The sequence below is a fragment of the Pseudophryne corroboree genome, chromosome 8 (genome assembly GCF_028390025.1).
Source record: "Pseudophryne corroboree isolate aPseCor3 chromosome 8, aPseCor3.hap2, whole genome shotgun sequence".
Classification (NCBI taxonomy): Eukaryota; Metazoa; Chordata; class Amphibia; order Anura; family Myobatrachidae; genus Pseudophryne; species Pseudophryne corroboree.
In genome coordinates, this window is record NC_086451.1 from 99,550,716 (window position 1) to 99,569,207 (window position 18,492).

Genomic DNA, 18,492 nt, shown 5'->3' on the forward strand with positions numbered 1-18,492 from the left:
CGGTGGTCCTGCAGCGGGGAAGCGGCTCTGCGCCTCACAAGGCCAATTTTCTGCAGACTTTCTTTCCCTTACTACCCAATAAAACTGCCTTTCCTGTCACATTGGTACGTCTGCTTTCCTCTAAGTCTCATTTTGAACGGAGACTCACTCCTTTCCCTCTTCTTCGGTATCTGAGAGGCTCCTCCCCAGAAGAACCACAAATTACAGTAAGGGTGCATGCTGGAAAAGGCGGTGTTCAGAAGACCAATGCTGGTCTGCCTTTTTATTTTCCCTCACAGGGCCAATCATGTCAGAAGTGATCCTGCTGCTGGCCAAGGTGCCAACCTCATCCAATTCAGCCACCTGGAAACCGTTCCTGTCACTTGGCACGCATGTTAAGCTTGTTTGGTCGTCAAGCTCCTATGTTATAATGCATGAATATATCACTATATGACTACCCACTCCCTTCAAAAGGCTGTCTTGATGAATGTGTTCACTTTACTACACGCTGCCACGCATCTAACGACAGAAACGCGTACATGGTAAATATTCTTGATAAAAAAAATATTGCATTGTATATAACGGTATATTACCAATAGGACACTTACCAAATTGACCAGCTGGCTGTAAGTCATATATACAACAGTGCGACTTAGCCCTTCAAGTAAATTTACAGAGGATAACGGTGGGGTTTCAACTGCTCGGCCTCCAATAACAACATCCAGAAAGGCAGCGACACAGCCCTATGGAGAAAGAAACCAAGGGAAATCTACGTGAACATACCAGCACTGGTGTCATTTTTCCAAAAATAAAATTTAGACAGACTAGAACTATTTTTCTTCTTTTTAAATAGATAACATTGTATATACTTAATAGTTACATTTTAGGGAGAAGGCTGTATCTACACTAACTAAATGTGCTTCTTATAGACATACCCACCCACAGATCATTGTGCTAACATCTGAAGGGTATAATTTGTACAGGGAATGTGTGTAAATCTATACAACCAGTAATCACCCTGAAAAACTCTGTTTGGGGGGGTTTCTCCACATGAATATGCCCTTGCACTTTATCTATTCTTAAGAGATGAGACTAAAAATAGTTATGTACACTACATAGTTGTCTAATTATTTCCCTTTTTGAGGCAGTTTACTGGTTCTGTGCTTTCCTGACTTACTATTATTTGCAACAGTTCTAGAACAGTGTGTTATGAAAGCCTGGAAATAATTAACAACGGAACACTTCACTAAAGTGTAGTTTATCATCTCTTGTGTTCTAGACATTATGGGGTACATAAACTTAATGTACACTCACGTCAAAAAAGTGTTCAAAGTTATAGAGCTCAAAATACATCAAATGAAATAAACCTGGATAATATTGTTTGCGCCTTTATGACTATATTCATTGTTAAACCGAATTGAGAGGTTGAATGAGAAAAAAAAAAAAACTATCTATATAGAGATAGAGATATGTAGATAGAGATACAGATATATAGATAGAGAGAGATAGAGATATATAGATAGAGAGAGATTATATATATATATATATATATATATATATATATATATAAATAGAGAGAGAGAGAGAGAGAGAGATATCACTATTTAATGAAACCACATAACATTTCATGGGTTATAGGTAATTCAAACGGAGAGCTTAAAAGAGATGGAAAGCCGTGATATTAATGAGTACTGGGAGTCGATCCATACAAAATGGCATAGCTTGCAATAAAGAGGCCAGGCTTCCTGAATAACAGGAAGAGTCATCCTATCTGCCATTATACAAGGTTCATAAGCGCACACATGAGCAAAAATTCTAGGAAATGTATCAGACATATATTACATACAAACTATTTACTGAAAAACTTCTTAATCCGGATTCACTGGCAGTCAGAGATAGACAAGGACTGTTTAATGAAGTAGTACTATGTAAGTTGTCATCAAATATTATTGCATTGTAAGCAAAAAAAAAAAAGAAATAACTTTATTCATATAAAATGACAGTGCTACATATTACAGAAGGAAGGTGTCCACCCCGCTGCCAGATAGTCAGCTGCTACTGTGCGTAATCTACACCACTTACTTTATCAAATTTACTGAGATTGTTCCTGCTGCGTGAATCTGCTTCCTCAAATCCCGTCAGCGCCAACTGCTGCAAGAGGCGGCCAACCTAGTGCAAGTAAAAGGACATGAATGGTTGGTTTGTTAGAGTCATTTTAGCTGTATTCATTGACTACACTGTCGCCTGCCAAAAGTGATTGTATCCAGGATCTGTCAAATAATGCTTTCTTTGACACAAACCAAACTCTTAAAACAACTGTATGTAAACAGTGTATCCAGATCCTGCATGGACAGTAGTGGTAGATGGAAACGACTGCTCTTTCCCCCAAGCTGTTCGCCCTGCAGCTATGACTGTGTTGCGGTTAAAAGGAGGACTCCTGACAAAAAAGTTACATGGGGGAGAGGTGTGTAATAGTGGGGCAGATTTATTAAGCTCGGTGAAGTGATATAGGACCAGCCAATCAGATCCTGTCATGTCACAGGCTGGGTTTGAAACATGATAGTTAGGTACTGATTGGCTGGTCCTTTATCACCTTCCACTTTATCACTTCACCGAGCTTAATAAATCTGCCCCAATGGTCTTACAGACCCTTCAAAAGCAGAATACTGCGCAAAACGGAAGCATTCAAAATGCATTTGATTACTTTGAAAATAAACCTGCAATATAATTTTCCATCTTCTTGAAAAGGTTCTTAATATCAAACTTTAGTTTGTTTTTATTTTTAATATATATTTATTTTTTTATTTGTCCATGCACTGAAATTGCTTAACAATGATGGGAGATTTCCCCCTCTTTGCAGACATACTACCCCAACATAAACGACATTACAGGGTGCATCGGCCCTTCGTCACGTTACATAAGTAAATGACACAACTTTGTACGGCGCAGTATTCCTGCTCAAAAAACACAAGAAAAATTCTGTATACTTAATTTTATATATAATAAAATGTCAAAGCCAATATTGGATTTCACTTAAAAATTAAAAAGTACATAATAAACCGTTGTCTTTTATGGCAGTGAGGTCGGAGGCATGACAAGAACACTCAGCGAAGGAATAACTCATGCTTTCTTGTCACAAAGGCTGGTAAACCTATTTGGCCGCATTCTTGTCATTAGACCTGAGAAATGTACTCTACCAAACAATATATTAGGTTTACTCTGTAGTGTGTACATAGGGGGTAATTCTGAGTTGATCGCAGCAGCAAATTTGTTAGCAATTGGGCAAAACCATGTGCACTGCAGGGGGGGGGCAGATAAAACAATTGCAGAGAGACTTAGATTTGGGTGGGTTATTTCGTTTCTGTGCAGGGTAAATACTGGCTGCTTTATTTTTACACTGCAATTTAGATTTCAGTTTGAATACACCCCACCCAAATCAAACTCTCATGTTATACCTGCCCCCTCCCCCCTGCAGTGCACATGGTTTTGCCCAACTGCTAACAAATTTGCTGCTGCAATCAACTCAGAATTAGGCCCATAGATGAGAATCTTTGCACCTCAGAATATGTACTTTTAACCTCGGTAATAAGAATGTCCTTTAATTCGATTGAGCGATGACCAAGTCACTTGAGTGCTTTGCAAATGTCCCACTAATGTACAAGGCTTTCCCTATCCTCCCCGACAGCACGCCAGTAAAGTGTGCGCATCTGATTACAGCCACTTTCAGCACCATGCCAGCGTCGGCTTCACCACCCCTCCGATATCTCCCAGTAATGCCCACTAAGAGTCTCATTCTGTGCTGCATCTCCGTGAACATGTGCTGTGCGAATTAGGCTCACGCAGACTTATATCATTCATTTGCATGCGACATCAACACTGCATTCACCGCTGAATCAGGCCCTGTAGCCGAGATGGCATGCAGACACTTAACATGCGCTGTCTTCACCAAGCATCACATGACACACACTGGAACATTTTCTCCATTGCATCAATCTAGCTTATACAGGCTTCTAAAGTAAAGCATGCGTTATTAATGGAACAATGTGACACTCACCCTCCCTCCCCGCAAGTGCAATATAACACCAATAGTTTTATTTGTCGATTACAAGAACCTGCCCCTTACCTGCATCAAGTTGAACCGGGCTACTTCATTGATGGGAGCATCTGAGATAATCCCATACTGTTCTGGATTCACGATTGCTGGGCAGATGAAGCAGGTCAGTAGGAGGTCCGTGCACATAGACCTCACTTCACCAACATCCAGACCCTCCACACAAGACAGAGTTTTGTACATTTGGGATACAATCCATCGCAGGCTGTGTGGAAAGCAGTAAGTGTTTTGCTTTAAATAACCAATAAATTTGTTAACAAGTGCCACCAGCTTTGCTTCGTTTGACTCTACCATCTCCTGCACTTTATGCCTGAAGCGGTCACTGCCCTTCTCCCCAAATAGCTTTTCTTGCTGAGCTGGAGAGAAGCGCTCAATAAGTTTGCTTGGATCTGTCTCCAGATGATCCTCGTCTTCAACCAGTAGCTGCATGATGGGCTCATGTAGGGTTGCAGTAAGGAAGAGCTTGGCTGAGAAGAGTCCCTCCGAGAAGAGTTTGAAGATGATGCTGAAGGCACAAGTTCCTCTCCTAAGAAGCCTCCGAGGATTCTCATTTTCCTTCAACTCAAACTCTATCAGGTAGCGTAAAACCTGGAGCAAATAGCTTTCATCCTCTTGCATGATACAGTTTCCATAAAGAGAGGTGAAGACAGTGTGGATGACACTTTGAGCATTTTCTTGGTTAAGCTTCTCACCAGCCACAAGGCAAGATGCAATGAGCCGCGGGTTTTCCCGAAGGCGATTAAGAAACTCCCCATATGAAGTCTCCTGAAATCCTAGCTGTTTGTAACCATCCACAAATTGGGTGTCCTCCAATATCTTAGCGTGTTGGCAACATTCTGCTGGAGACGCTTCAACGCTAGGAACAAAAATAAAAATGTTTGTAACTTTACACAGTAGATTACACTTTCTAAGAGCAAGTACATGTAATCAAGCACTGACATGTGTGGAAATAATTAACATAGTGATCATTACAAGGTACCCGTAGTCACCCAAGTCACAGATTACCCAAATGCCAGACAGACTGAAATTAAGTTATGTCCAGGATTTCCCTCAATAGTTCAGAAGTACTACTACTGAATTAATACAGTATATACTGTATATGTATTTGTTTTGGCAATGTCACATAAAATGTCCTTCATATATAGGCATAAAGACCAGGAAAAAAGGATTTGCTAGCTCAGCATTACCAAAGGAGAAGATGAAGACAAGAGGAAGCACCAAACAAGAACGCTATCGCCCATGCAATCGTTTTACTGGTGGCTTTGTGTAATAGGCGTACAACAAAGCAATTTCATTGTTATTCTGTTTGGGCGCGCATGCTGCTGACGGCAATATTTCTGCGCACAGCTTCCTGAGGAGGCGAGCAGAAGAGAGTCCATTTCGGACGCCCAAATGGAATTTTTCACATCGCGTCTATTACCAGTTACCAAACTGTGCAACTGATCTGCCAGTCAAAAAAAACCCTATTAACCCTAAAATAAAAAAATTAAAAAAAAACTGACGAAGGAAACTCTAGATTTATAATAGAAATTCCATTCAAAGATGATTTTGCTTAACACAAACAATTTTGCTAGAACTACAATACGTTTTAATACTTGAAATAGTTTAATTCGCAATTTCAGGAGTTTTAAAAATCCTAAAATTGTCTATTAAACAGTAAGTACCAATACTTGGCAGACATCCACCCTGAAATTGCCTGATGAAATGTGAAAGCACACTATTGCTGCTGTGTAACGCAAGTGGAAAACTACAACAGAGATTGGCAGCGGATGGAGAAAAATGGAACTCCTGTCACCACTTACAGTATAATTTACTAAAACCCTGGCTCATCATTATAAGCTTAGGAGCATTTCCTGTTTCTATGGTGTGCAGGTTCCCTGATGCCCTAATTACCACACTGCCAGCATATTTATCAGGAGAGTGACAATGGATGTGAAGAGCATTTACAGTTCTGTAATATGGACAAGCTTGTTTTATTACTTCAAGCTCACAGCTAATGCAGAAAGTCTATGTTCAAAGGACATCCGAAATACAGTATAAAGGTGATGTATCAAGCAGTAAAAAGACTGGAGAAGTAGACCAGAGGATAAGTTGCCCATAGCATCCAGACAGCTTTGAGGTAACATTTATCAAGTACATTCTAAAAACGGACACGTAGAAGATTGGTTGCTGTGGGCAGCTTCTTCACTGGTCCACTTTCCCACTGCTTGATAAATCAACCCCATAATTCTTGGCTGTAGAGCACGGCAATCCTTATTCATAATTATATATGAATCATGCGAAACATAACCCGAAAAACACTATCTTCAGCCCACATGGCTACAAAAAGCATTGCTTTCATTTCCTTAGTGCTTTCATTAACAAAAAGACAGAGGAACCTTAGCAACATTGGCCCTCATTCCGAGTTGATAGCTCGCTAGCTGCTTTTAGCAGCAGTGCACACGCTAGGCCGCCGCCCTCTGGGAGTGTATCTTAGCTTAGCAGAAGTGCGAACGAAAGGTTAGCAGAACTGCTCGTAAAAATGTTCATGCAGTTTCTGAGCAGCTCCAAACCTACTCCTACCTTGCGATCACTTCACTCAGTTTAGTTCCTGCTTTGACGTCACAAACACGCCCTGCGTTCGGCCAGCCACTCCCCCGTTTCTCCAAACACTCCCGCGTTTATCCCTGACACGCCTGCGTTTTTTAGCACACTCCCTGAAAACGGCCAGTTACCACCCAGAAACACCCACTTCCTGTCAATCACTCACTGATCAACAGAGCAACAGAAAAGCGTCGCTCGACCTTGTGTAAAACTGCATAGTTTTGTGTGAAAGTACTTCGCGCGTGCGTACTGCGGCCTGTAGGCATGCGCAGAAATGCCGCTTTTACACCTAATCGCCGCGCTGCGACCAAAAGCAGCTAGCGATCAACTCGGAATGAGGGCCATTGTACGCACTGGTTGATAATGTATTGTGCACTGACCCTAGGCCCCTCTAATACACTTGTAAGTTAGGGGGTAATTCCGGTTGATCGCAGCAGCAAATTTGTTAGCAGTTGGGCAAAACCATTTGCACTAAAAAAAAAAACCTTTACTAAAGAAGCTCTGTACAGCTCCCCTAGCTGTGACCGGCAACTCCACATTTTCTAAACTGAGTCTGGTAGGAGGGGCATAGAGGGAGGAGCCAGCCCACACTCTCAAACTCTTAAAGTGCCAATGGCTCCTGGTGGACCTGCCTATACCCCATGGTACAAATGTGGACCCCAGCATCCTCTAGGACGTAAGAGAAAACAAAGCAAACAAAACAGAAAAACCAAACGAGACACGTGGAAGATTCTAAACATGATGCACAAAGGATATGGGCCCAGATTTAACAAGCCTTGGAGTGACAAATTGCACGGTGATAAAGACCAACCAATCAGCTTCTGTCATTGTTCAAGCACAGCCTGTAACATGGCAGTTAGGAGCTGATTGGCAGGTACTTTATCACCATGACATTTATCACTCTCCAAGGCTTGATAAATCTGGGCCTTACAATTTATACACCAGTGGTGGTTTTTACATACATGTTTTACCCCATATGAATTCTGAATTAACTGCTAATGTGGACTGAGGGGCAGATGTATTAAGCCTGGAGACAGCATAAGAAAAAAACAGTGATAAGTGCAAGGTGATAAACGCACCAGCCAATCATCTCTAATATGTAAATTAACAGTTAGGAGCAGATTGGCTGGTGCATTTATCACCTTGCACTTATCACTGGTTTATCACTTCCTTATGAATGTCAACTGAACATCAGTGATTGAAAGTTAATGAAAAAACGGCATATACTTACACAGGCCCAGATTTATCAATCGTTGGAGAATGATAAATTGCACGGTGATAAAGTACCAACCAATCAGCTTCTAACTGCCATGTTACAGCCTGTGTTTGAAAAATGACAGTTAGGAGCGGATTGGTTCGTACTTTATCATCGTGCAATTTTTCACTCTCCAAGACTTGATAAATCTGGGGCTAAAAATGTTGTGTTAAAAAAGTTCATGTGAAATGTTGTACCTTGTTAGAATTAGTCGGTCCAAATTTATTTTCTGCTGTTTGGAAATCCAAGAGGTACGGTACAGCCTTTCTGCAGTCTTCAGCACATCAGCGTTCAGCCTCTGGATGAGCTGCTTTTCTGAGTTAACATAGAGACGCTCCTGCTTGAGATGGCGGGCCAGGGTGTGGATATCCGGCTTCACCATTTTGGGACACGATGAGAACCGCTGGACCTTTAATGAATTTAAAGATTATGAGTCAACTAGCCATCAGAATAATCATTAACTGCTAACAAAAAACTCCAAGGTATATACGAGGCTCAGTGGTTAAAGGCTCAGAGTAGAATATCATGACAGAGCAAGACTTGCAGGAAGCGCCGTCTACATCCAGTTATCAGTTTGTACCTTTAGATAAAAAAGGACTCGCTCTCTATGTGTCAGGTATACAACTTGCAGGTACACAGCATGCAATACTACATAATGATAGCCCTACGAGCTTGCAATCTATATTCCCTACTACACGTCAGAAGCAAAGTCACCTACTAATAGGTTTCTGGATTATAAAAGGAATCCCACAGAAATATAGGGAGAACATATAAATGTCACATAGATAGTACCTTGTTGGAAATCAAACCCAAGACCCCAGTGCTGTGAGGCTGCAATGCTTACTATTGCGCCATCATGCACAGTAATATAGTGAATAGTGGCATGCAGCATGTTGGAAGATTTCTAACAAACTGGATTATTCCAAATAGTTAACAAAAAAATTATAAATATCTTTCTTCTGGAAACTCCACATTCCCAATAACACTGGATTTTTTTATTTTTATTTTTTCTAAAGGATGATTTTCATCGACTCTTACAGATTTCAAATCAAGAAAAATCGGGTTTCAGGAGCTACAATACACATCTACTAACATATCTCTGGAGCCCAACATCGATTTAGATAGACTATCATTGTTTAAAAAACAATGAAAATTGACCTTTAGAAAATAAACCCATCTGAAACATGTTTGTGTTTTGTGAGAAAAGATCTCATTGAGCACTAATCAGTCAGGCTGCGAAGCACAGCACTGTGGAAACTGTAGTTCTTAATAACGGACTTCATTTCATCTGCATATTTTAGATATATTTGCATCACGAGAAGCTGACATGATGCTTGATTGACACATAAAATGAAATAGCCAATAGGGAATGGAAAGAGGAGACCAATAAATATTGCAAAGCTGTTTTTGTAGGAACAATAGGACTGCATTACAAAAGTCACAGGATAAAGGAATCTTCAGTTTACTAACGTTACAAAGAGAAGAAAAAAAAAAGTTCTCATGTGTGACCAGCGTCTCCCCCCCAACATGGAAAAGCTAAAGAAAAATAGAGTTTTAGCATCAATTGTGCAATCATCTGACAAAGACTACTTTGTATAGAGCAAAATAAGTACTGTATTTGTGCTCAATTTCTGAAAATTCCAAAAAGAAAAGGGAGGAGGGGGGCTGGAATAATTAAAGGGACACGACCCACAAGATACAATTAAATATCTACAGTACAGAAAAAGATTTCGTAATATGTACAAGATGGTTCATATTTGCAGCTTCAGACAAGATAGTAAAAGGCCTACACACACTATAAAATGTTTCCATAGATTTGAGCGATAACGACGGTTGTGAACGTTCAAATTGTTCAAGTGTGTACACAGCAAACGATGAGCGCAGCCGTAGTCATTTGAAGTAGGTTGTCAGTTGTCCAGGCATAAAGCTCAATCCCCTCAATTCAATCCCAGCCAGATCGTTCGTCGTTCAGAACGTTTGTAAAAAAAAAAAAAAAAAAAATCAATATTGTTTGTCAGGGCCTCCAGGGAAATTGCTCATCTTCCAGATTGTTCATCTTTCAAGACTTCTAGTGTGTACGGGCCTTAAGGCATTCTTAATCAAGTTAAAATCAGTAAATTGTTTAGATAATGTACTTTCTATGTTTACCATGCAGGTATTTGATTGCAGACAGGGATTGTGTCAACAAACCCTTTTCAAAAAGATAAACATTTATGGAAAAGGAAATACCATGTAAACGGTTATTACGTTTATAAACCCCTATTTATGTCAATTCTGCACCAATTCTATGCCATGCGCTCCCTGTCAGAAAATATGACACAGGTAATTATATAATAACGAGTTGGCCAAAAAATGGTAAACACAGGTTCAAAAATGGGAGTAAAACATATTTTAGTTCATAGCCACTGATTAGGTTAAAGTAGGAAAAACATTCTTTATTTTAAGGCAGGCATGGCCAACTTGTGTCTTTCTGGATGGTGTGAAAACACAAGCCCCAGCATGTTTTACCAGCTGATCAGTGGGACTTGTATAGCTGGAGGCTCACAGGTTGACCAGGCCTGTTTTAAGGTAAAATGTTAGTATTCAGTGCAGAACCTCTGGTACACACCTCAAATGAAAAGCCACGCACTTGGAGGCAATTAAATAGCAGAACTTGTCCGATAATCAATTTTTTCAGATGATCTATACAAAAAGGTCAAAAAGGATTTATTTCTGTAGGATATGTATTTTAGGTTGCTGTATAAATATAAAAGGGTTTTTGAACTTGTAGATTGGGAGTTACAAGTCCGCTCTCCCACTCCTTTTTTTTTTATTAAACTTAATAATAAAAAAATAAATCTATATATATATATATATATATCTATATATCTATATATCTATATATCTATATATATATATATATATATATATATATATATATATATATATATATATATATATATATATATATATACATATACACACCACAGTTGTTAACTGCGCATAGGATATTGCTCTCAGTCCAAATTCAAATAATCAGTTCTTTTCTTTTTATCGATGTACGTGCTGCCAATTCCTAAAAAGCCGATCCACCGGCTCAGTACATGTGAGAAAGCAGAAGAAAGGAAGGCGCACAAATAAGCAAAGTTTGAAATCTTTACTAATAAAAAGATAAAAGCTCACATACATCGAGGTAAGTAAGTACCGGCTCCCTCCTCCAAAACCCCACAGGAAACGTTTCCGGATCGTGCCCAGCAGTGATTCAGACGGGGAACTTCAAATGGTTTGCATCCGGCTGTGCTTACATCCACGCACTTGGTCATAGAGCATGCGGCCGCTCATTCAGTACTTCGTGTGAATGTCCATTCACACTAAGTACTGAATGAGCGGCCGCATGCTCTATGACCGAGTGCGTGGATGTAAGCACAGCCGGATGCAAACCATTTGAAGTTCCCCGTCTGAATCACTGCTGGGCACGATCCGGAAACGTTTCCTGTGGGGTTTTGGAGGAGGGAGCCGGTACTTACTTACCTCGATGTATGTGAGCTTTTATCTTTTTATTAGTAAAGATTTCAAACTTTGCTTATTTGTGCGCCTTCCTTTCTTCTGCTTTTTCACATATATATATATATATATATAATGCGGTGTGCCCCAGCGTATCGGTAACCTGCTCCCGTGCCCTCACCTCGTGGACCTGGATCCAAAACACAGCACCGGCAATAAGGGCGGCACTGGGAGACTTGCAAGATATCTTGCAAGTCTCCCAGTGCCGCCTTATTGCCGGTGCTATATATATATATATATATATATATATATATGTATTATAGAATTTATTAGTAATAATGATAATTATAATAATGTAGAGGCTCTAATTTGGTGGAAAAACACTTAAAAAAAAACATTTTTCTACTGTTAACATAAATAGTTAAAAATCAGCCATATTACACCTTTTAAGACCCTCAAATATTTTGCTTATGTACACAAACAGCCTTTTGTACTGTTATTCAAAGTTATTTGCCACTTGTCTGAGGTTAAGTGTGATTTCTTCACTTTTTTTGCACTGCCAACTCCCCTAACCCTCCCAGTCGAGCACTAATGAATTACTACGTGGGTGTCACAATAAACATTTCTTAATTGAAATGCAAGGATTGTGGGAGCACACATGCAGCATAGAGCCTGTGATATGCACATTTAGTTGACCAGCAGCAAAATAGGATTTTAATACCTACCGGTAAATCCTTTTCTCCTAGTCCGTAGAGGATGCTGGGGACTCCAAAAGAACCATGGGGTATAGACGGGATCAGCAGGAGACATGGGCACACTATAAGACTTTTACTGGGTTGTGAACTGGCTCCTCCCTCTATGCCCCTCCTCCAGACCTCAGTTATAGGAACTGTGCCCAGGGGAGACGGACATTTCGAGGAAAAGGATTTTTGATAGACTAAGGGTGAGATACATACAAGCTCACACCACAAACGCATCGTACAACTGGATTAGCAGGAATACCAGATAACAGTATGAACGAAAAACAGCAACAAGCTGACCATAACTGATACACAACCTTCGTGTAACCGAAACCAACAACCAACAATACAACTGCAAGTAACAGTACGCACTGGGATGGGCTCCCAGCATCCTCTACGGACTAGGAGAAAAGGATTTACAGGTAGGTATTAAAATCCTATTTTCTCTTACGTCCTAGAGCAGGCTTTTTCAACCAGTGTGCCGTGGCAGACTAGTGTGCCGCGACCAGTTGCAAGGTGTGACGTGGAGCCAGAGCCAGAGCCGCTTCCTGCACCTTCCGAATGAACTGTTGGCTCGGGCTCTTCTTAGAGGATCAGTTGTGATCGGTTCGTGACCTATGCCTTGAAGACGCGGTGGTGTGAAATTATAGGTCACAGCTGCTGCATCTCACACCCAGCCAGCCCACCCACCTACATACATATATTCCAGTTCCCGCCTACATCCACAGCTTTCCTTGCCCACCCATGCCAACACCTGCCCGACCGCCCGCTGCTCAGTATTCGCAGCACTCCACTATGAACAACCCCCACCACTGAGGGACAGGGAGAAGGACAGCTGACTGGTAGGGGCTAATATTTGTTATTTTATTTCTCCTGTGGGGAGCAAGAGGATTTATGTGTGGAGAATAAGGATTTATGGGGGGAATAATGCGAATAATTCACGTGGGGAGCAACAGGATTTATGTGGGAGCAATGTGATAGTTTTTTCTGCGTAGGCCAATGTATGTATGGATTTTTTTTTTTTTACTGTGAGGGCGAATGTGTGTGTGTTTTTTTTCCTGTGGGGAACTGATGGTGTGCCTTGTCAATTTTAAAATATTGTTCGGTGTGCCACGAGAAAAAAAAAAGGTTGAAAATCACTGTCCTAGAGGATGCTGGGGACTCCAAAAGGACCATGGGGTCTATATCAAAGCTCCAGACCGGGCGGGAGAGTGCGGACGACTCTGCAGCACCGATTGAGCAAACATGAGGTCCTCATCAGCCAGGGTCTCAAACTTGTAGAACTTAGCAAACGTGTTTGAACCCGACCACGTAGCTGCTCGGCACAGCTGAAGTGCCGAGACGCCTCGGGCAGCCGCACAAGATGAGCCCACCTTCCTGGTAGAATGGGCCTTTACTGACTTCGGCAACCCAGCCAAAGAATGAGCGTGCTGAATCGTATTACAAATCCAGCGTGCAATAGTCTGCTTGGAAGCAGGATTTCCAATCTTGTTGGAAGCATACAGAACAAACAGAGCCTCAGTTTTCCGAACAATAGCCATTCTGGCGACATAAATTTTTAAAGCTCTTACGACATCAAGAGATTTTGGCACCGCCACAGCATCCGTAGCCACAGGTACCACAATAGGTTGATTCATGTGAAACGAAGAAACCACCTTCGGCAGAAATTGTTGACGAGTCCTCAATTCCGCTCTATCCACATGAAAAATCAAATATGGGCTCTTGTGAGACAAAGCCGCCAATTCTGACACTCGTCTGGCAGACGCCAAGGCCAAAAGCATGACCACTGTCCAAGTGAGAAACTTTAACTCAACCTTTCGCAAATGTTCAAACCAGTGAGACATAAGAAATTGTAACACCACTTCAAGATCCCACGGTGCCACGGGTGGCACAAACGGAGGATGGATATGCAGCACTCCCTTCACGAAAGTCTGAACTTCAGGAAGGGCGGCCAATTCTTTTTTAAAGAAAACAGATAAAGCCGAAATCTGCACTTTGATGGAACCCAATTTCAGGCCTGCATCTAAGCCTGCCTGCAAAAAATGGAGGATCGACCCAAGTGAAACTCCTCCGCAAGAGCTGTTTTGGCACATATTTTCTCCAAATACAGTGATAATGCTTCGCCGTGACCTCCTTTCTAGCCTTAAGGAGAGTGGGGATGACTTCCCCGGGAATACCTTTACGAGCTAGGAGTTGGCGTTCAACCTCCACGCCGTCAAACGCAGCCGTGGTAAGTCCGGAAATACGCAGGGCCTCTGCAGTAACAGGTCCTCTCTGAGAGGAAGCGGCCAAGGATCTTCTATGAGCAATACCTGAAGATCCGGATACCAGGCCCTCCGTGGCCAATCTGGAACGACGAGTATTGGCTGAATCCTTGTTCGTCTCATGATCCTCAACACTCTTGGAATGAGAGGAAGTGGAGGGAACACATACACCGACTGAAACAGCCACGGAGTTACCAGGGCGTCCACTGCACTGGCTTGGGGGTCCCTTGACCTGGAACAATACCTCGGAAGCTTCTTGTTGAGGCGAGACGCCATCATGTCTATTTGAGGAATTCCCCAATGCCTTGTCACTTCTGCAAATACCTCTTGATGAAGGGCCCACTCTCCTGGATGGAGATGGTGTCTGCTGAGGAAGTCTGCTTCCCAGTTGTCCACGCCAGGAAGGAATACTGCTGACAGAGCGCTCACGTGCTGGACCATTTTCCCTGGAAATGTCTTCCTTCTGTGACTGCACCCCAGCCTCGGAGACTTGCATCTGTGGTCAGCAGGACCCATTCCTGGATTCCGAACCTGCGTCCCTCTAGAAGGTGAGAGCTTTGCAGCCACCACAGGAGAGAAATTCTAGTCCCGGAAGATAGACTTATTTTCCGGTGCATGTGCAGGTGAGACCCGGACCATTTGTTCAGCAGGTCCCACTGAAACATCCGGGCATGAAACCTGCCAAACGGAATGGCTTCGTAAGCCGCAACCATCTTCCCTAGCACTCGAGTGCATTGATGAATCGACACTCTTGCCGGTTTCAGAATCTCCTTGACCATGGTCTGGATTTCCAGAGCTTTTTCCGCCGGAAGAAACACTCTTTGTAGTTCCGTGTCTAGGATCATGCCCAAGAAGGGCAGCCGAGTTATCAGGATCAACTGAGACTTTGGCAAATTTAGAATCCAACCATGATGTTGCAGAACAGTCAGGGAAAGTTCCACATTTCTTAGCAACTGCTCTCTTGATCTCGCCTTTATCAGGAGATCGTCCAAGTATGGGATAATTGTGACACCCTGCTTGCGTAGGAGTACCATCATTTCCGCCATCACTTTGGTGAAGACCCTCGGGGCCGTGGAAAGCCCAAACGGCAACATCTGAAATTGGTAATGACAATCCTGCACCACAAATCTCAGGAAGGCCTGATGAGGAGGATATATCGGGACGTGTAAGTAGGCATCTTTTATGTCGACTGACGCCATAAAATCCCCCCCTTCTAGGCTGGAGATCACAGCTCGAAGAGATTCCATCTTGAACTGGAAAGTTTTCAAGTACGGATTGAGGGATTTTAGGTTCAGGATCGGCCTGACCGAGCCGTCCGGCTTTGGCACGACAAAGAGGCTCGAATAGAACCCTTCCCCCCGGTGGGACGGGGGAACCGGGACAATGACCGTCTGTTAACACAACTTTTGTATCGCAGCATTTACTACTTCCCTTTCTGAAATAGAAACTGGCAAGGCTGATTTGAAAAATCGGCAGGGGGGGGGGGGGGGGGCATCTCCTGAAACTCCAGTTTGTACCCCTGGGACACTATGTCTAAGACCCAAGGATCTAGGCCCGATTGAAACCAGACCTGACTGAAGATTCGGAGACAAGCCCCCACCAGCACGGACTCCCGTAGGGGAGCCCCAGCGTCATGCGGTGGACTTGGCAGAGACGGGGGAGGACTTTTGCTCCTGGGCGCCAGACACAGCAGGCGACCTTTTTCCCCTTCCTCTACCTTTTGAAGCGAGGAAGGACGAGCCCTTCCTTTTTTGTATTTATTGGGCCGAAAGGACTGCATCTGATAATGGGGCGCCTTTTTCGGTTGTGCCGGACCATTTGTTCAGCAGGTCCCACTGAAACATCCGGGCATGAAACCTGCCAAACGGAATGGCTTCGTAAGCCGCAACCATCTTCCCTAGCACTCGAGTGCATTGATGAATCGACACTCTTGCCGGTTTCAGAATCTCCTTGACCATGGTCTGGATTTCCAGAGCTTTTTCCGCCGGAAGAAACACTCTTTGTAGTTCCGTGTCTAGGATCATGCCCAAGAAGGGCAGCCGAGTTGTCAGGATCAACTGAGACTTTGGCAAATTTAGAATCCAACCATGATGTTGCAGAACAGTCAGGGAAAGTTCCACATTTCTTAGCAACTGCTCTCTTGATCTCGCCTTTATCAGGAGATCGTCCAAGTATGGGATAATTGTGACACCCTGCTTGCGTAGGAGTACCATCATTTCCGCCATCACTTTGGTGAAGACCCTCGGGGCCGTGGAAAGCCCAAACGGCAAACCTCATATCTCATTGTTCTCTTACCAGGTATGTCTAGTGGAACAACAATGCCCAGCAAGCTGTACCGAGTCTGCTAATTATCATATAGGAATATCCTGAATGCTTAGCCATAGGTATGTCTAGTGGAACAACAATGCCCAGCAAGCTGTACAGAGTCTGCTAATTATCATATAGGAATATCCTGAATGCTTAGCCATAGGTATGTCTAGTGGAACAACAATGCCCAGCAAGCTGTACCGAGTCTGCTAATTATCATATAGGAATATCCTGAATGCTTAGCCATAGGTATGTCTAGTGGAACAACAATGCCCAGCAAGCTGTACAGAGTCTGCTAATTATCATATAGGAATATCCTGAATGCTTAGCCATAGGTATGTCTAGTGGAACAACAATGCCCAGCAAGCTGTACCGAGTCTGCTAATTATCATATAGGAATATCCTGAATGCTTAGCCATAGGTATGTCTAGTGGAACAACAATGCCCAGCAAGCTGTACAGAGTCTGCTAATTATCATATAGGAATATCCTGAATGCTTAGCCATAGGTATGTCTAGTGGAACAACAATGCCCAGCAAGCTGTACCGAGTCTGCTAATTATCATATAGGAATATCCTGAATGCTTAGCCATAGGTATGTCTAGTGGAACAACAATGCCCAGCAAGCTGTACCGAGTCTGCTAATTATCATATAGGAATATCCTGAATGCTTAGCCATAGGTATGTCTAGTGGAACAACAATGCCCAGCAAGCTGTACAGAGTCTGCTAATTATCATATAGGAATATCCTGAATGCTTAGCCATAGGTATGTCTAGTGGAACAACAATGCCCAGCAAGCTGTACCGAGTCTGCTAATTATCATATAGGAATATCCTGAATGCTTAGCCATAGGTATGTCTGGTCACTAGTGTATTAAATATTAGCAGATTTATTCAAGTTTTAATTGTAGTTATTTGGGGAATGTGTAATGGTTTCATCCCTACACATTACTTGTTTGTTTAAGTTTTATTGCCCCAAATGGGTGATGGGCTAGGGGAGGGTCCAATCAATCAATGTGCTTACATACACATGTTTGGGCTTTATATTGGTGTGTAGTTTAGCTGATTTAGCGTAGCTGAATCATTGTGTGGAGAAAGATCTCAAAGGGAGAAAATCTCTAAGGGATTCGTCTGGCACTTATACTGGACTTTAACTGGACGAAAACTGCATGAAATCTCCAAACAAAAGCAAATAAATCATCACAATCCACCAAACCTTGGACTGCAGCTACAAATGTATGTACACACCGATTATTCTCCAAACCTCACTTACCCGGACACTAAACATTCCCTTTCTGCAAGAAACCTGCAATACAACTTTTACTCTGACCCTGCAAATACCTGGAAAACAAATGTTTAATTGAGAAGCATATTTGATGAAGTAACACTGACTTGTGGTTTGCCAACACTGTGTAATTTTCCATCTAACACCAACAAATATTTGATTTACTGGTAATCTGTAGATATTAACATCATTTTAATTACTTGCAAATCGTATTTCTTTCTGCAAACTTCACTGCTCTCTCATACAGCCACCACTCCTCCCCCTATTCTCATTATACTACCAGTTTACACACCATCCACACTATGGCCAGGCTGGCAACCCCCCTTACTCATTGTCCTTCTATTCCTTTATTCTGTCCCCTGTTACCACCTCTATCCCTCTCTCACAGTCTCCTACATCTCATCCTCCCTCCTCTCCTCTGTCTGCCTCCCTACCCCTCTTCTGTTTCCCCATTGCAATTCACTTCTGCCCCTTCACACCACTTATA

General features: G+C 42.5%; 1 protein-coding gene across 11 annotated transcripts in view; it reads right to left on the reverse strand.

Annotated features, from left to right (window-relative positions):
* The window catches only part of GAPVD1 (GTPase activating protein and VPS9 domains 1), a 279,694-nt gene that overhangs the window by 178,439 nt on the left and 82,763 nt on the right, over window positions 1–18,492 (reverse strand). For all 11 annotated transcript variants that reach the window (XM_063936821.1, XM_063936820.1, XM_063936826.1 and 8 more), the window contains exons 2-5: window positions 8,126–8,337; window positions 4,103–4,946; window positions 2,062–2,148; window positions 588–722 (exon numbers count right to left, since the gene is read on the reverse strand). In XM_063936821.1, the coding sequence (XP_063792891.1) occupies window positions 588–722; window positions 2,062–2,148; window positions 4,103–4,946; window positions 8,126–8,337 (1,278 nt within the window). The remainder of the gene's footprint in view (window positions 1–587; window positions 723–2,061; window positions 2,149–4,102; window positions 4,947–8,125; window positions 8,338–18,492) is intronic.